This window comes from Heliangelus exortis, chromosome Z (assembly GCF_036169615.1).
Source record: "Heliangelus exortis chromosome Z, bHelExo1.hap1, whole genome shotgun sequence".
NCBI classification, from domain to species: domain Eukaryota; kingdom Metazoa; phylum Chordata; class Aves; order Apodiformes; family Trochilidae; genus Heliangelus; species Heliangelus exortis.
In genome coordinates this window covers 53,597,083-53,616,880 of record NC_092454.1, presented here as the reverse complement: position 1 = coordinate 53,616,880, position 19,798 = coordinate 53,597,083, and the positions used below count along the sequence as shown (strand labels likewise).

General features: G+C 34.5%; 2 protein-coding genes across 7 annotated transcripts in view; both read left to right on the top strand.

The window, feature by feature from the left end:
- IPO11 (importin 11) overlaps positions 1–18,843 on the top strand; it is a 94,690-nt gene extending 75,847 nt beyond the window's left edge. For all 5 annotated transcript variants that reach the window (XM_071731568.1, XM_071731570.1, XM_071731567.1 and 2 more), the window contains 3 exons: positions 9,834–9,929; positions 13,206–13,290; positions 18,528–18,843. In XM_071731568.1, coding sequence (XP_071587669.1) covers positions 9,834–9,929; positions 13,206–13,290; positions 18,528–18,692 — 346 coding nt within the window. In that variant the 3' untranslated portion in view covers positions 18,693–18,843. The remainder of the gene's footprint in view (positions 1–9,833; positions 9,930–13,205; positions 13,291–18,527) is intronic.
- Positions 659–3,895, top strand: LRRC70 (leucine rich repeat containing 70). 2 transcript variants are annotated; one of them, XM_071731575.1, is made up of 2 exons: positions 659–804; positions 1,386–3,280. In XM_071731575.1, the coding sequence occupies exons 1-2, from the start codon at positions 787–789 to the stop codon at positions 3,201–3,203; spliced, it is 1,836 nt and encodes a 611-aa protein (XP_071587676.1). In that variant the 5' UTR covers positions 659–786; the 3' UTR covers positions 3,204–3,280. The 2 variants fall into 2 exon arrangements, with proteins under 2 accessions (XP_071587676.1, XP_071587675.1); XM_071731574.1 differs by having other exon boundaries at positions 677–804; positions 1,267–3,895.
- Positions 18,844–19,798: the final 955 nt, after the last annotated feature.

Below are 19,798 nucleotides of genomic sequence, written 5' to 3'. Positions count from 1 at the left end.
AGCTGTGGACCAAAGTTGTGGCTGTCAGAATATGCATAATCCTCTGTGGTTAAACTGACTTAAAAAAAAACAGCATAAAGTGAGATTTAAAAGTGCCTGGATCAAGCCCAAAACACAGCAGACACCAGTTTAGTACCACATCATGCGGTTCTCATCTCCCAAGATCTCCTGAACTTCCCTGGGACTGCTGTCAGGGTGTGTCTTGTCAGAGTGCAGGAGGCAGCAGGGCTCTGTGCACCAAGCGTCTGTCTTCTCTCTCTCTTCTGAGCACTGCAGCTTGCGTGTATTTGGCTCTGCAGACAGGAAGAACAATATGAGTTGCTATTGATTTAATAAATCATTTCAGATTCCAGCTGAAAGGTAAAGGATTTACAGGTAATGCAGTTAGTGGTATTACAGATAGGTATGCTTTATGCTAAAAGTTACACCTTAGGTAAAACTTTTGAGCTCTCACAGTTAAAAACAGTAGTTAGAAGAGAAAAAAAAGACAGAAGAACAAAAGTTACAAACTAAGATAGTTTTTGGGTTTCTAGAAACAAATCATTGAGATTTCCTTTCCAACAATACTTCTGAAGCACAGATAAAATGGCTTCCTGTCCCAGGGTTTCCTGTATCCATGGCAACCTGACTTTAACCACTTATTTCTTAGTTTCCTGAGCAAACAGTTGCTAATCCTGGGGCAAAATGTAAGTGCTCTAGTACGCAGCAATGCTGCCTTTACCAAGGTATAGTCAGTCAGCTTGTAACTTATTCCAGTGAACTGCATACAGTGAAATAGCAGAAATAATGAACTTCAGATTTGGGGTAAGAAATTACTTTTATTTATTTCGAGTATGACTCAGCTTTATAGAAGTAAACGTCAAATTATATATGAGCCACCAGTGAAAAGAAACTTGTTTCCATTTGGTGTTTCTATTTTAATGATATTGAAACATTACCTAGTTATTCTTAAGTATAAAAAAACAGTTAAGCAGTTTTTTAATTTACTGCTATTTTGTCGGCTTAGTTGATTTTATGCTGCAACAAATTAAATATTTTCTGGCTGGGTTGACAGTACATCTGTTTCATTGTTGATTTACTTTGAAAATTTTTTTAGTGTAGTTCAAACTTAAGCTTAGTAAGTTTTATTTTTAAACTACTTAATTGTCTTGAGAAGAGAATATATAACATATCTATCTTGAAAGTGATGCTTATATTTTAAAGACTGTACATGTAGGATCTTTAAACTCTCAATAATAATTATAAACTTCTTTTTATCTCTACTAGCAAAGTCAGAGATGAGTGAGAAGGCCAAAGACAGGGATATGTGTGGTCTGCAAAGTTCTCCACCCTTCCCAAGAACATTCTTCTATATTCTTAATTGTTTTCTTTTGTTGCTGCTCCAGAAAGAGACTCTTGGCTGTCCAGCTGCATGTCAGCTCTGCACAGGGAGACAAGTTAGCTGTCGTAATTTAGGACTTTCGAGCATCCCACAGAACTTTCCAAAAACAACAGTTCTTGTGTACCTCAGTGGGAATAATATATCGCGTGTCACTCCAAATGAACTAAGAGGCATTCAGGAGCTTGCTGCACTCTACATGGATAATGCCAGTATTTCATATGTACACCCGAAATCTTTTGTGGAACTGCCCAAACTGTGCTACTTGCATCTAAATAACAATAATATTAAACGCCTGGATCCAGGAGTCTTTGAAGGTCTTTCCAATCTTCATTGTTTGTACCTTCAGAATAATCAAATAGCTTTTGTTCCCAGAGGATTATTTGGAGATCTCCTTTCTGTTAGATATTTAACACTGCAAAGAAATCGTCTCAGTATCCTTGGAAGTGGGACTTTCTTGGGAATGACAAGTCTCCAAACACTTAACCTAGCTAATAATAAGATTTCACGGATATCAGATTCCGCATTTCATCGTCTTGAAAACCTTGCATATTTGTTCCTTGAAGGTAACAACTTAACCCTTGTGCCATCAAATGCTATTAGAAGGCTCAAAAATCTTGAAAGACTCTCTTTGTCTCACAATCCCATTGGATCGATACAGCCATTTGCATTTGAAGGACTTAACAAGCTTAGGTATCTGTCTTTAAAAAATGTAAAGCTAAAATTTATTGCTGTAAATGGATTTTTTGGATTAGAGAACCTCAGCCAGTTAATCCTAAGTTATAATGATTTAGAAAACATAAATGCCAGCACTTTTGCCTTATTGAACAATTTAATGTATCTGCAGCTAGACAGAAATAAAATAACTAGCATTGGTGATGGTACCTTTGAAAAAATGGGTCACTCACTTAAAATACTCAGTTTAGCATTTAATAACATTACAGAGTTACAACCAGAAGTACTCAGGCCCTTAGTATCTTTAACTTATCTACAGGTAAATTATAATCCTTGGAACTGCAGTTGCAAAATGCTTGGGTTGCTTAACTGGCTTGCATCATCTCCTATTTCTATAAAAATTCACTGTCAGAATCCCCTGAGTATGCGTGGCAGACCTTTGCATTACCTTAAGTGGACTCAGTTTGCAAACTGCAGTAGTCCTACTGCCAGCCCAGAAACATCCTGGAGTCTAGGATCCATAGGTGTCCATCACAGCTCTACCACTTTGCTGATGGCATGGCACAAGGGAAACAGGGACAATGTATTTGAACAGTTTGGCAGTGAAAAAACTGAGTATGTTTCTTTCTGGGGAGGAACTACAACTGCATCTTCTAACGCTTTGCCCTTTGAAACAAATGCTGATGAAATTCCACCACAGGCAACTAGAGTATTATCAACATTACCAGTGCAGATACCAGCACAGCTTACACCTGTTAACAGAACTGTAGAAGAAAAAGGTGTGTTTCCAACAGATGCTGCTCCTGTGTCATTACAAACATCCCTACTTTGTACACAACAGGTGGAAAAGCTGAATCAGGCTTTTGACATTTTACTAGCTTTTTTCATTCTGGCTTGTGGTGTGATCCTGTTCTTAACCTGTAAAATTATTCAATTTAGGCAGAAACTGAAGGTGCTGGAAAACTCGGGGGAAAAGAGAATAGAATATTATGGGTTTTATCAGCCTGGCAGATACAGCATAACAGAGCCAGTCCAGTCTCTCACTCCAAATTTGCTGGGACATTCTGAACTGGACCGAATCAGATTGCTCAAGCGAACAGCATCTGAAAGTCAGGCACAAGTCATACTGTTTGAACACTCATCATTGTAATTTTTCTCCTTTGATTTAATGTTAAGTGCTCTTGACTTTATGTCAAGAAATAAAGAATTCGTTTTTCTTAAAATATATTCACTGGCTAGAATCATCTGGTTGATAGAAATGTGGAAAATTGTATACTTTATATTTCCTGAATGGTTTGAAGATTATGGGGATTTATTAGATGTTATTTAAATCTGACATAAAGGTATTTTATCCTATAACCCTGTTTTCAGAGTCTTTCACCTGTAATTCAAGTATATGTGCAGTATAATACTCACATAGATTTATTTTTATTTTCACTATTTAATGTACTTTTCTATAGAAATTATATAGGTAGCTTGAAGCCAGCAAAATACCAGTTTTTAGCAGAATCATGAAGCCAGGAATTCTGGGACAATCAAAGAACAAGTAGTGCTTCATTTATTCATTGTAATACTCTGCCTGTGTTAATCATCACAGTGGAAGATGGGCATATTTACATCTATCATGTTCAAACTCTTGAGGAAAATAAATTTTTATCTATACAAATTTTATTCACACCTGTGTTATATTTTAATATACAAAATTGTGTATTCAGTGTTTATAACGAATATATTAAAGTGAATTTTTTGTTAGTGTATATCTCTTATCTGTGTGACGGTACTTGATACTGGGGTTAATAATGAAACTAAATTTCTGTTGGATTGAAAAATTGACCAATTTTATTATATCCAGGTTAATAGAGCTGGTTAATTATTGTCGACAAAAGATATTTTGTAGTAGTTTGAGGGAATTTTAGACTAGATAAGATGTGTAAAGTGAGGAAATACACTACACTATAATACATAATTCTAGACTAATCGCTGAAGATGTTTACATATTTGTGGTATGTATTTGGAAGTCACTGGACAATGCAGGTTTTCTTAGGGTAGACCTTAATTTAGTCTTCATCTTCACAAGGTGGATATTACTTTACTATGTAGTTTGCTTTTTAACCTTTTTATTTATATTTTGAATATTGGTATTCTGATTACATTATCATCAGGTTATATCTAGAGTGTTGTATCTGTATTTTCAACCTGAGTTTTTATGAATTTTTTTCTCACTTTTACTTGAGTAATTCAAACTTTATTAAAAAAAAAGTCATTATAAAATGCTCCAAATGGTCAAAGCTTGTACAATTTTCATCTAGCTGGATGGGTCTTATTTTTGTAGATACTGTTCGTTTTTCATAGGCCTGGATCCTACAGACTTGAACCTTCTGTTTTACAAATAACACACTTTATAGTCAAGTGGTTTTGTTAAAGGAAAACCAGAGAACAATATTTTGTTTCTCTCTTCCATGAGGTATATATATATGTTGTGTAGTTGTCTTGCTTTTCCAGCATGCAGCATGGAGATGGGAGCATTTCCTAGATAACCAGAACTTTCCTCAAGGTTCTCGTTCTTAGCCTGCCTGCCTTCTGCTGGTGTAACTCGTGTGTTTGGCTATGTTGTACTGCTTCTTCCTCCTTGTCCATCTCCAGTTTCTTTCCAGGAATGACACGTAATATCTGCTACCACTACATAAATAGACCTTGAGTGTGTTGAACATGCAAGCGTGCCTCAGTTCTTGCTTTTTATGTGTCTCTATTCAGTGTAGTGAAATATCAATTTGCTTTATCATAATACTTTATTTTACTGTGTAATAGATCAAATACTTTTATTTTACGAGACACTTTATTCATCTACTCTGACAATAGAGCTTAAGCTATTTTGGATTTGATTTTCAAAAATCATTTTCTACTTGTGGATTAGATATTAAATGTAATAGCTAAATGATTTTAAAGAAGGAAAACCTTGACTCTTACTCATGCTTAAGCTTTTTATGTGCCTAAACTATTATGGTCTTTCTCTCCCTCTTCAACCACTTTTTTGTTACTTTTTGCCGCTCCTAAAAAATTGCTCATTATATGTGTTAAATTTATTTTCATTTAATTACTCTGATTGCACAGTAGTATGTTCTGCAATTTTATATGCTGTATTTCTAAATTAACTGTTTTATATGTGTGCCTTCAGAAATAATGGACTTAAAATTCAGTGGATACTAAGTTAACTAGGTTTCGATTGCTTGACATGCTGCTGTACCTTTATTAAAAGAGGATTTTTGGAGGGAACAAAGGTTGAGACTGAACAAACCTGGTTTTCAAAGAAATCCATCAGGGTGCAACTTTTTTTGCTTTACGCTCTACAGCTGCTCTCTACATGCATGAGAGAGGTTCCCTCTGGAGGTGGATTGCTATAGGGGCTGTTTGCCAGGTATGAGGTTCACCATCTGTAGAGATGGAGTGTGAAAGGCATCTAATGCTGTCAGATAGGTTTGTGCAAGGAAAGAGTTGGTGCTGTGGGAAGATATCCTTTGGAGTGGAGTACTCTTTCAATATCCAGCTTGCCAACAATTTGGATGAGATCAGTGAAGCACTGAGAGATTCATTATGCAGTTTTGGGGGAAATGGCTTTCTTTTGTTGTTATGAACTTTAATAGCTTTAAATATTCACACTGTGAAACAGATGCGTGTGTGTGGTTTGTGTGTAACTTAAAATCAATAGAGAATACACTAGAAGACTTAGATGAGTATGCCTTCATGAAGGAAAATGATACTTCATCATTATCAACTTTAAGTTCAGCCAAAGAGGACTCCCTTTGAAATGTCTTAGCTGCTGCAGTACTGTTTCAGGAGCTCTTTAGCAGCTCCAAAGGTGGGGGATGTGTGTATTTATAATTTTATGTTGCTCATAGTATGTACAAAGAAATCTCCATTTGTCCCACTCTATCTCTTGCCTTGGCTGATGAGATAAGAATGAATATAATCTTTCTAATATCTACTGTACACTAGTAAAGATACAAAATTTAAGCTGATGAATGTTGAAAAGCATAAAATATTCTTTCTTTTGTACTCTAAAGAAAACATGTTTTCCCATGCAGAATTTTTCCTCCATTTCTCATAGACTGAGGAAGATTCATAGCAGACATGACCTTTTTATATAAATAAGCCTTAAATTTTATCATGATAGATGCTTTATTAAGTTGATGTTAAAACTTTATTTACAGTGGCTGTCTTTGTAATTGGAATCTGAATTCTGAATGAATGCATAAAGTCATGGGATAATAACAATTCTGAATGGAAAGTTGAGTGTATTTGAAATTATTGATAGAATGAGTAAAAAGTAAATTTTACTTCTTTCAGAATAGACGTGGTAATTTTTTTCCTTTCCAGACCTTTGGTTCTTTTATCTGGCAAGTGATGCATACTTTGAAATGAAAGGGTACATGAAATGAAAGGCTCGTGTACAGACTGTCCTAAATGTTTGCTACATTTTATTTCCATTTTAGGCAAGGTAAATTTTATTTACAGAGGGCATAAAACATCCTTTCTGTGTTAAAAAATATATATGCTAATAGGTATTAATTGCATCTTTAAAGCTGGGTTCTGGAATGTTTCAGTTCCTGACAAGTTTATAGAAGTCATAATCCTCTATTCTGGGCTTGGCTTTTGATTTTTTTTTTGCTTCTTATCAAATGAGTTTTTGTCCTGATAACTTAGGGAACCTGCACAGTTATAAAACCAGTTATAAATTGATGCTGCTGTTCTTTTAATTGCTGCCCTGGGTTATATGCAGCTCAAGGGATGAACTGCTTAAATGTTGCCTTTCTTCTGAGTTAAGATTTTAGTGTGGAGATTGTTACCTGTTCCTTTTTGAAAGTTCATCTGAATACAGTGTCCCTGTATTTGCTGAATATATTTATGTCACATTATCATGAGTTTCTTGAAACAAGCAGGCTAATTTGGATGTCTTTAAACAGGTATTATGTTGATTTGCATGTCTTTGTTTCTCTTCTATGAAAATAAATCCCAGTGCATTTTATATTGCCATTGAACCTTAGCTGAGGTTTCTTTTTTTAAAAAGTACAGTGATCCTATCCTGTCTCAGCTTTTCATCAGTGAGTGTCTTGTAGTCTAAAAATAGTTCTATTGTTTAATCATTCCATACTTGGTAAACACTTCAGTCAGTCCTATGTAGAAAGAAATTTCATGTCCCATATAAAGGGAAAAAGAAAGAGAAGAGAGTTTTACTATCTCTACTGATAGCTGCCATCATCAGTTAACCCATTTTGAAAGGTTTTACTACATTCTTAAGCCTTGCTTTGCTGGAAAAAAGAAAAACTGCCATGAATTTTCTATCTTTCACTAAAAAAATAAGTAAAATACCATTCTTCATTTGTGTTACAAAGGGAATGTCCTTTCCAAGTAAAAAATTATTTCTTGATGTGCTACCTATCTTGAACAGCATTTTGGGTCTTCAACCACTATCCTCCATTTCTCCTGGAAATATCGCAGAGCCTTGAGAAGAAGAGTTACTAAATTAGGCCTCCCTGTGTGCTCCTCCTAGCAATATGCAAGCTTGGGAAAAAAAACCCCATAAAATTAATAAGCAGTATGCCTACAATATTTATTAACATGTTGGTTAATTAAAGTAACCTCCCTGAATAGACTGACCACCACAATTAAAGGCTGTGCCTTCACTGAGTCAAACAGTGTTCTCTCCCAATATCAAATTTCTGTGGCAGCTGGGGGTTCTTCAGGAACAGACAGCAATCTGTATTATTAATTATATAGTGCATATTTACAGGGCATAGTTTGCTCCTGCAGGGTGCAAAGTGTTTGCATTTGTTCTCAGTTGAGTGCCCTTTGTCTTCTGTTGACATGAATCTGAGGACAGCTGTTTCCTTTCTCATGCTGGAAAATATTAACCACATTAATGACATTTTCCTAGGGTTATGTGTCAAGAGAGCATGAGGCAGAAGAGCTTTAATGGTAGGTGTGATAGATAGGACCTTCTGCCCCGAGTGAAGAAAGCTCTGTCTTGCTCTGCAGGCTATGAAGGGAGCAGTGCTCCTTTTTCTCAGAGGTGCCATGTGATCAGCAGTCTGTTTGCTTGGTGTCTGCAGAACCTCACACAGATGCAGTCTCACAGTATGTAATGGTTTGCTGTTCTGAGTGAGATGAGGAGGCTTTTTGGCAAAGGAGGAGGTCTCTTTTAAAATACATGCTTGACAATGGTAATAAGCCAAAATGAATGAAAACTGTGTTTGGTTTTCATTTTGTCAAATTTTGTTGATAATTTTCAATATACAAAATACAGTTCAGATGCGGCATTTGACAGTAGCTGAATAGAAATGGGACAAAATAATTATTTGGAAACAAAACAATTGTGAATTGAATCTAGCAAAAGAAAGAAATCCTTGTATTTTAACTCGATACGCATTTTTTTCCAAAGCATCCATTGGTATATAAAGTCCAGTTGTCATATACATAAAATTTTGCGTTGTGTGACAGGTTTTTCCAGTGCAATTACTAATGTATAAGGAGCCTACAGCTTACCAAGTTTTTCAGTTTTAAACCCAGATAAGAAAACAGAAGAGTAATAAGAAATAGATTTATCTATATTAAAACATAAAGGATCAAATTGATCAATGAACTTAGTATTCAGTACCTTTGAACAAACATGGAACATGTCTGTTTCTGCCTACTAGGCAGGAGGAGCATTTTTGGGGGAAAATAAGCCTGAAATTCTGTACAGGGAGTAGTGAAATCCTTCAGTCAGTGGCAGTCCCAAAAAGAGAGTTGTAGTTTAACATCACCAGTTAGGCCATTTCTGTTTCTTTGGTGCTTGGGCTTGTAGCTGAAATTTTTGCAGTCTTCTCTAGATGAACATCTTTTCACTTGCCATGTCTGCACACTTTCCTAGTTCACAGGATAGGGGTCCATGCACTGAAATCCCACAAAAGGGCACCTTTGGCTTTAGACCCAAAGTAGCAGGAAACTCATCAGAAACAGTAGACCCAGGTGCTTTCCATTAACTAGGAGTTGGAGTACTTTATCCAATACAGGAAGAACACATTTCTGTTTCCTTACTTCACAGGCACATCAGTTCTCAAAGAAGGGGCAAATGTCTAAATGAAGTGTTAAGTGTAATTTTGGGTGTTGGTTGGTATCCAGTCTGTCATTCAGCTGGAAGAAAGGTGCTTATCTCTGATGTCCACAGTGATACCTACTAGGCCTTTGCAGCTGTCTTGAATAGCTTAGTATTTCAAATGGCAGGAGGTGCCTTACCCCACCTTTTTCTCAAGTCAGGGAAGTAGCATTTGTGCAGAACTGGGTGCAGGTATTTTCCACCTTTTTTACAAACTACCCTTTGCTCAAAGGTTTGTGTGCAGATTTTGCATTGAATAGTTATGAGAGAAAATGTGTAAATGTGTTAAGAATAGAAGCCAGTACTCTGGCTGTTAGTAGGTGCATGTCGTCCCCACTCAGTTCTGCATTAATGTGTTTTTTCTTTTATTCCATTTGCGATTATTTCTTGGTTTTCAGCAGCAGCATGTGAGGTTTTCTTCTATTTAAGAATAATGTTCCTTGCATATTTTTGAAACCTACGTGCAACTGAAAAAAAAATACTGAATTAGTGCAGAATAGCATGCTCAGCTAAGCAGTAAGCAATGAAAATACTGCTTAGTTAATGAGCTCTGCCACTATTGAGCAAATTTCCTGTTTAGTTCCTTTAGCTAAGTCACTTTCCTGTTCTTTTCCAATGTCATCCAAGATAAATCTTGTTCTTTTCCAGTGTTATCCAAGATAAATTTTGTGGTATCATCAACGTTTCAGTAGAAGGGCTACATGATATTATGACTGAAGATCCTGAAACAGGAACATACAAAGAGTAAGTGGAAAATCTAGTTAATTTTTGTGTATTTAACAGTAGTCATACTGTTTTATATGTAGTGTGTTGCTTGGAAAAATCTGTAGGCAGTTAAGACATCCTCACAAACGTTCTCTTTGCACAAGAGTAAATGTGTTAGTAAAAAAGGAAATTTTTGGTCTTAAAAAAAATAATGGGGAGAGGGAGAACTTAAAATAACAGTATAACTTCACATGGTTCACTAAGTTATCTACTAAGTAACGGCTTAAAATGTTCATGTGCTTAGACTTTTTGCACATTTAACTACTGTATGTAAAATCAGTGTTGACAGGGTGGTTGCTCAGAGGTTTTTTGAGTGAGGCATCTGGGGTTTAACCAAGGCCTTCTAAGTATCTCAGTTTTCAGTGGATTTAGTGTATACCTCATAGCCTGGAGAACATAAAAACATAGCCCACAAGGACAATTCTTCCTCTTCAGTTCTTCCACTGCACACACTTCCTGCTACAGGGCAATACCTCAAAAGACAATACCTCCAGAGCCAGGAGCAAGAGTTTGTGGCAGGAAGGTGGTGTCAAGGGTGCTCAGAGCATGCTGACACCCAGCACCACACTCATTAATCACTGACTCCCAGGTTACTGATGGTATTGTGTCAAAGCTGGAAAAATGAAAAACTATTGAATAATAAAGATTAGGACAGAGATCTCAATATTGTTTTTTCTATGTAATGATTACATAGTTTTAGAGTAGTACATTAAAACCAGGTGTTCTGCCAGTTGTCCCTACTGACATAACATGTTCTAATAAGTTAATATATTCTAAGCAAGCTGTTAAGTTTTCCTCCACAAAAAAAAAAAGTGGTACACGCGTAAGTGTGCACTGAGAATGGTCCACACTCTTGCTGACCCTGAGCTATGCCCAAGAACTTCTTGCAAAAGTACTTTTTTCAGTTTTTGTAATTCTGGAAGATGTAACTTCAAATTCTGGGAATGTGCTTTGGCAGTGTATTCTGTTTACTATCAAGAGACAACCTAACTGAGTCCCTTTCATTTCTAAGTATGTTGCTTTGCCAGCACTTGCTGAAGAGAGTTCTTATAGAAAAATGAATAAAAAATTGTCCTAGTTAATTTCATATTTCAAGCTTGGGAGCTTATAGAATTTGTTACTTTACTTTTTGATTTATAAAATACAAGCACACTGAATTAAGGACATATATCTGTTGACAGATACTAAATGGGTTGTTCGAAAGATTCTGCTGTTTGTGTTACACATTTCAACATAATCTGAAAGTAAATAAAGTGAGACCAGTCATACTGAGTAATATGTTCTCTTCTGGCTCTCCAGGTTAAAGAATAATAATTTATGCCTGAACCAGTTGAAAATATTATACGTCAGAATTTCAGGAAAAAATACTGGTTTACTCCAGATATTATAATATCAAGGTGCTGTAGTGCAGATACTAAACATGCATGTTTAGCATTGGAAAATCAAGGCTGAAACAAGATAGAGCGGCATCCACTAAATGAAGAAGAGGGGGTAAAAATACAGAGGAAAAAACGTACAAATTAAATTACGCTCTTGGCTTAACTGTAAGATGACCATGAATACATTTATACTGGAAATTTGGAGAAACAATGTTAAAACAATGACTTTTTGGATGACCCTTTTCAAATACAAATGCAGATATAAAGCTCTCAGTAGTTTTAGATAGGATTTTGATCACCTTATGAAAATGATAACATGGTGCCCTGGCTTACAGTTCAAAGGGATTCCACTCAGCCAGGTTTCCTAGGGTATCTGTTTGGCATTGTAGTAGTAATAACAAAAAAGATCTCAGATTTTCTTGGAAGGGGAGCATTCTATTGCTCTCATCTTCGCCTACTAATATATTCACATTTTTCTCAGCTTTGTCATAATGTTTTTTTATTCCAGTCTCTCCTAGGCTTTTTTAATTATGGTACCGAAAATGTATCAAGGTCTGAAAAAGTTAGCTCAAACCTTCCATGTTTCAACAGTTGACATTTTTGCCACCTTTTTCCATAAGGAACTGAGATGCTAGAAATCATCTTCTGTGATAGCATTGATTCTTCTTCCAAGCTGTTTATCAGGTCTAAATGCATTTTAATAGAAAACTGAATATGTAAACAGAGTTTACTCTGAACATTTTCACATAAAAACAATTTATTGTTTTTTAATTTTAACATCTTTAAAACAAGTCATTCAGCTTAGCTGTAGGAGCATTTCACCTGCTAGTGAAATAAAGCAATTAAAAATGCACATTGCTACAGGACTGAAAGTGAACAATAATATAGATATGTCCTGGTGCTTTGTAATATGTGGATTATGTCATATTCCTGCATAAAACATATACATACCTAATGCAACAACTTAACAATTTATTGTCACCTGAGAGATTTTTTTTATCCTTTTGGATCTTAAAGCAGATTTTCTAGGAAAATTAAGTAACAAGTGGTAGAATAGTTGTATTCTTTCAGTGTAGAGAATGTAAAATAAATGGAAAGGATGTTTGCTATAGGATAGCTTTCACCAGTATCTTATTAAATAAAGTTCATTCAAACTGTTTCAAGAGGTGGAAAAAACCTCTGGCATTTGAACTTGTTTTTTTTCATATTTTCTGGTTCTATGCTTAGTATAAAAACAATAACTAAAATATGTATGTTAGTTGCGTGTATTGGTAATTACCAGCTGAGAGTGGAGCAAAACAAAAAAATAAAACTTTGTCTTTCCAGCCTAGAAAAACCCTTTAAATAAATGACTGCAGAAGCTAACTCCTTTCTGTTGACCTAAAACATTATTGTTCAGCATCTTGTGGATTTTAGATTTCTTTTTATCTAGAACCAACAGTAGTTAACGTGTTTGTTTTCAGGTTCTCTTGTTAAGGATCTTACAGGAAAATAGAAATGCAGTGAGAAATTTTGGCTAATTTTGCATCTATACCACTTTCATTTTCATTCTGATAGGATACATTCTGCTTTTACAGCACTTCCTTGGAAAAACTGGGGAATTCTATCTATGAATTTTTTAAACCCACTTAGTTGGTTTTCTAGATATAAAAATACATTTTAAAGACAGAACTTGAGCTAAAATATGGAAGATAAGTGGTATTGTTACATGGATGTTGATGACACAAAACATGCATTCAGGCTTCTTTAGATTCCCTGGTCTCAGAAAAAAACAACTTTCTAACAGATTGCCTGACCTTATTCAGACTCCCTCATATCTGTCCTGAGTTTTAAAAAGTGCTTTAAATTATAAAATTATTCTTATTCTCGTTCTTAGCTGCATGTTGATGTTTCATTTTGAAGAGCCCAAAGTTACAGAAGATGAGGAACCTCCCACAGAACAAGACAAAAGGAAGAAATTGGTAAGTTTTAGATCTGTTATTCAATGATAGAACTGACAATGTGATTCAGTTGTGTCAGACCAAATTCTTTACCTTTGTATTTGTTTCATGTATTGTATTTGAAAAATTAATCTCTTGTATCAAAAAAGTAAAATGCTTTAATGACAAACTTTGCAGCCACAACACTTCTGCTTACCTTTTGAGTCTTTGAAAATGTTGCCAAAATAAAATCATCATTTCACAAAGTCTGGACATTATAATACTAAGACACTATATAAAGGGTATATTGAAAAACTGAGTAATTGAAATTTCATGGCAGGGCAAATTTCTCATATTCAAAACACTTTTTTATATTAGATTATATGTTTTTTACTTAAACAGCTTTTGATCTATATGCTTGCATAGATCCTTTTGTAATATAAAGAATTCTTAACAATGAGCATTGCTTCAGATGAAGATTCTGTATTATGTACCATGCAATTGTGCTATTTTTGCCCAACCACATCTCTGAATGTTTCATAATTTAAATTATGAGTTCAGGGAAAAACTCTGAAGAGTTCAAGAAACTGCAGTTAATGGGGAATGAGAGTCTGACTGCTGAGTAATTGCAAAATGTGGAGTTGGGTGATTTAGTAGGTGGGTGTAGCTCTGTAATGCATTTGCTTTACTGGCCTGCATGCATCCAAACAAATACTCGTGGACACTCCTGTAGTACTTTATTTCTTCTTGTACAAGCATAAAGGAGTTTGAATGGGTTTTGATTTGGGTTTGAATTTGTTTGAATTTGGGTTTGTTTTTTTCACCTCCTGGATGATTTTGGTTTGTTGGTATGGTTTTCTTTTAAAATACTAACTGTATATGGTTCCTTTTTTAAAAAAGAAAATTGCACAAATGCTATTGTTTATAGTCTTGCTATTAGTAATGCCTTAGCGGAACTTAGTGGAAGTTTTCAGTGTCTTGCAGTCTCAGATTAAACAAAACAGGAGTATTTTCTGTGGTCCTCAAAAATATATTATATAGTTCTATAATTCTGTTACTGCTTAAAAGGAACACTACATTCTGTTAAATTTGATTAAATGTTCTTCCAGCTTGCAGGATTAAATTAAATTCTGTGTTTGTTGCAGAATGTTAGTATTTATTCCTAATGGATTTGGATAATCTCTTTATATAGAATCACACAATGGCTCGAGTTGGAAGGGACCTTAAAGGTCGTCCAGTTCCAGCTCCCTGACTATGGCCAGGGAGACCTTCCACTAGATCAGGTTGCTCAAGGCTCCTGGTATTGGACTTCCACAACTTCCTTGGTCAACCTGTGCCAGAGTCTCGCCACCCTCACAGGAAGCAATTTCATCTAAATCTCCTCTCTTCAAATTTTAAACTGTTTCTCCTTGTCCTATCACTACACACCCATGTAAAAATCCCTACCCCAGCTTTCCTGGGGTAGACCCCTGTCAGATATTGGAAGATTGCTATAAGGTCATGTATGCATGTAGATACATTTATATCTTTAGAAAAATAAATCAATATATCTTTATATTATATATATTATTATATTATATATATATCATATTATATTATATATTATATACGATGTGTATATATATATATACGATGTATATAATATATAATTTTTAATATAATATAGTATGTAATATATATTACATATTATATAATATATAATAATTATAATTAAATATTGTATATTATATATATATATTATATGTATCTTTTTTTAAAGATATAATATATCTTTATAAAGGGAGAGATAAGGTTAAAAGAAAATTTTAAAACACAGAATTAATTTACATCTACTGTCCTTTTATATCCTTAACTTTCTTTAACTACCCTCAAGTTGTATTTCCCTCTGTCTGGCTAAAGTGTTAGTAATTTTCTTGCAGAAATTGTATTTGTTTTTCAGTTACAGATTGGCTTTATTTACTGGGATATGTATTTAAGAATTTGGAGATCTGGATTTACTATGGACTGTCTATAATGTGGAATTACCCTAGCAAAACAAAAAGTACATTATCATGATTTGTATCATTCTTCCTTTGTAAAGGATACAACACACCAATATAGTGTTGCTAAATAGTCATAATGAGGGAATCGTTCTGGTGTTACATGCAAAACTGTATTGATTTGAATGGAGAGAAATGGCTGTGCTCTGGTAGAGGAGCCAGAATCAGTAAGGATATGACAATGCAGGTTTTTATTAACATGGAAAATATATCTTGCCTTGCATGTCGGTTTTCTTTTTTCTCTAAAGTGTTATTTGTGCTTTATTCCTCAGCTGTTCTTTAACATTCAGCATAAACATCTTTTTTGCCTTTGTTTCCTTGGAAGTTTTACGTGGAATGAATTGGCATACATGAATGCTAAAGCTTCATTTTCAGTTTGGATCCCCTAAGCTAGATGTATCTATTTCCACTGTTACTGTGTTTTCCAGCTTCCTAAGCCTTATGAAAATCCTTTGTTTTTCTCCTCTCCATCTTCTTTTATAACAATAGCTGTCCTTTTCACTCTTCTCATTCCCATATTTAGCTGATTATTCCTGATATATTTTAGACTTCTACACTGTCATTTTTTCATCTAACTTTAGTATTTACTGTACTCTTATTCCTTTCGTAGAAGTTTCTAACAGCTGTTAAAGCTGTTAGATAACTCTAGTTACTATGAATGCCTGTTATAAACTGTTCAGAATCCCAACTGAAATTGCTAGGCATAAATTTTTGTGAATGGTACAAAAATTGAGACAAAAATTTGTCATGGCTGTTTATTTTGAAACAAAACAGGTCATTTGGGTAAATCACTGGTAGTAGAGCTGTCAAATAATAATAATCAGGATTGTTAGTCATAACTTTAAAAACACTGTTAGCATTTGATTTGAAAAACTGGGTTAAAACTAAAATGTAACCTGGGCCTATTCGTACCCACTGTACTGGAAATTTCTTCTTCTCTGATGAACATCAGCGCAGACACTCAATTCATGTGACGTTTAGAGCCACTGCAGTAGTAGATACTTCTGCTGAAATAAAAATGGGAACAAAAATTTGATTTGAAGGGGAAAATAAAAAACAGTGGAAAGGGAGTCTGCAGTTGGTTTAAGAAATTTTCTGGGATTTTTTCCCTTCTTGCTAGAGTTTTCTACCCTCATACATTCTATTGCTGAAGGAGCAGCTTGTGCCAGGACTCAGGGTTTAAGCCTCATAAAGCAATGATTAAAAAATAAAAAGGATTTTCTCCTTAAAATAATAATGGTTTGCAGCTTTTAAGGCCATTAGTATGAGAACAAATATAAACCAGCATGGGCTGTACAAAGTATTACTTCTTGATGTTTGCACGGGGTCTGTGTACTTATCTTTAATCTTTTCCTTTATCCTGTCATTGGTACTGCTCTTTGATATTATACATAGTTTGTAATTACTGAAGTATGTTTTAGCTAGAACTGTGCTTTATAAGTTTATGACAATTTTAGGTACTCATCATTTCCAGATACTGCTTTATTTTAGTCTCATTGCATTGTATTGATGAAAATGTAGACAGATGATTCATGACCTTGCATTGTGCATAGTATACAGACCTCAGATGACTTATTTTTCTGTGCCTTTAATTTATGTTTTTAAGAATTCCAGACTAACAGTTCAAAAAGGGATTTAAGGTTATTCTTAGCTAACATGAAACTATTTGTTTGAAATTGTAGAGAGGAAAAATGTAGCACAGTATTCTCCAATAAAAATCTATCTTATTTAAATTGGAATTATCCATGCTGGTACATGTTTTAGATTATGGTTATGTGTAAATATGGGCTTAGGCGGTTTCTTTTTAATTTTACTTTAGTATGGGAAGAAATTAGATATCTAAGTTGTGATTGTGTATGTTCAGGAAAACAAATAAATTAGTTACGATGTAATAAATCAAATCATCAATTTTTATGTGATAATGTGGTTTACTAAAAAGTATCTTCATTATTTGGGATATAACTTCTTATGAGTGGTAGTTTTTACATAGTGTTGCTTAAAGATGCTGAAGAAAGAGAAAATTTGTGTTCTGGGCTGGACTGGTGTTGGATATCCAGTGCTTAGCAATCTGGAGACTTAATTTTGTAGGAATTATTTTACCTCTAAAAAGGAAACAGAACAGTCTGAAAACATCTTGAGGGTCTTCTCTTAAACCGGATACTATTTTAGTTTTGTCACAATGAAAATACAGTGAATAAAGGGTAGCGCATAATGTTCTTCCAAACTTGTCATTTTGCATTCGTGTTTAGCTAAAACTGATCATCTAGTATTGTCAACAAACTAATTATACCAAGCTATTTTATATGTTTTGCTAGTTCTAAATATAAGCTCCAAAAACTTGGAGTAGAAGGAAAGCAAATTTATTGCTGCAGGAAAATAATTTACTCAAAGTATTTTTGACATGACTATCTGAATGAAATCTAATTAATATATTAACTCCTTAGTTAAGTCTAAAGATTCCTAAATCCCATTTGTGTTACAATAATGGATCCTGTTTCTGGCAGCAAACATTAATCATACTACAGAAGTCCCTACTGGCTTACTGTGCTGCTGCTTTCAACATTGAGCTGTGGGTTTATGCCTGTTGCTGCAATAAACTAAGGAGAGTTTTTTACAGTTTCATTATTTTTTTCCAAGATTAGTTACTTTTCAGTAGTAATGCATAGATTACTCAGAGGATTACTTGGAAATTCATCATCACCTGCCATGAAGCAGATGCTGCGCACTTAGCACCTCAGAACTACTATAGTGCACCTCTGTACAGTGAAGAAGTGTGTCTGTGCTTTATGCACATGGAACAGTATGCACAGTATTAGCTGCTGTTTAATCTAAACTAGTTAAACTTTTTCAGTGTTTTTTTTTCCTTACTCATAACTGCCAATAGTTCGTGCCATCTCTAAAGTGCTTATCATGGTAACATCTGAGGTAGTTTTTAGGAGTTATGGGAAATTTGGCAGTAATTAAGGCAGATTTGAAATTGTTTTCTCTTACAGAAGGGTGAAATGATACAGCAATGACTGGGGCTGTGATTCAAGACTATTTCAGATAGTTCCTAAATTTATAGTTGCTTTTTGTAATAAATAATCTGATCTTTGCTTCACAGGAGCTTTCTCTCATTTGTATATTGAGTTTGAAGAAAAGAAGGTTTATTTCTTCAACTGACGTTACAGTAGAGTTGAGTAAGTCTCAGAGTATTTCTAGTGCATTATTTTATATTTTTCTCTTACATGTTTTCCACAGCTTGCATTGAAGGATCCTGTACACACAGTGTCATTGCAGCAGTTCATCTATGAGAAGCTAAAGGCACAGCAAGAATTACTGGGAGAGCAAGGTTTTCAGGCACTTATGGAAACTGTGGATACAGAAATAGTTGCACAGCTACAAGAATTTTTACAAGGCTTCTGAATAAGCAGAAACAAAATTTTGTATGTCCCATTTCCCTTTCAGAAAATGTGGAAGAACTCTCTAGCCTTCCATCTTGAATTGAAGAACCTACTGAAAGCTGAAAATAACTTGTGTTAAAAAAAATAAATTTCTGCTGTTGCTACTATACTAACTTTGGTAATGCTTTATGTTATTTTATAATACTAGACTTGGTTTTATAATCAAATTAACACTTCCATGATTCCTAATATGGTATATGCAATATGGTATATGCTGCCCTAGATAGTATTATTTTTTGGTTACCCTTACTAGCTTTTTAGTTCACAAAGCTATATCAAACTTGACAACTTTGTAGGAACTAAGTATTTTATATTAGTGAGAATTGTCTATTAATCCAGCAGCATAATTCAGTATCAGGAGCTGCTTGTCTTCCTAATAGGCACCTGTAACTTTCTCCCCGTACCCTTCCTGTTGCCATTTCTTAACTGTACTTTGAACCATACAGACAGAAGGAGTTAGGAAAGCATAAGATTGTGAGCAGAGGTATTTCTTCATGAGAGAAAGGTAATTCTCATTTGAATTGTCTCAGAGAAAAAGAAATATATATTGTAATGCTTAAACTTTATTTGCTGAAATGTTAAAGAATATCAGTGTACTTCTTTTTCTGACGATGTAGTGGTTTATTTTTATCAACAGTTGCTTTATTTCTGTTATGAAAAATGTCTTGCTTTCTTGGATTTCCTCTATCTCACTTTTAGCTGTCATAACACAAAGAAACTCACCAGAGACAGATCAGTAACTAATTAAAATTTATTCTTTTTTGCACTAGGACTGCTTAAAATTGCTGTTGTTCAGCATCTCACTTCTTTTTTATCAAAAGAATATCATCAAGATACATCATAATTATTTCTCAAAAGTCTGAGCCCAGATGTTCACAATCAAAATAATTATTTGCAAATGTGAAGGTCACTTTGAGTTTTAATTATTTGTTACCTGGAAAGCTGCAGAAATGGCAAAGTAAAGCTGCTCCTTTCTCTGTGCATTTGTCTTTCATACACATTGCAGGTGGGAGGGGAGAAAGAAAAGGCTTTTCCATTTTGAAACTTTCCTTTTAAGTTCTGATTTTC

What these genes read in the sequence shown, in the direction of transcription:
- LRRC70 (XM_071731574.1), top strand. Translation starts at nt 1,278, where the DNA reads ATGAGTGAGAAGGCCAAAGACAGGGATATGTGTGGTCTGCAAAGTTCT.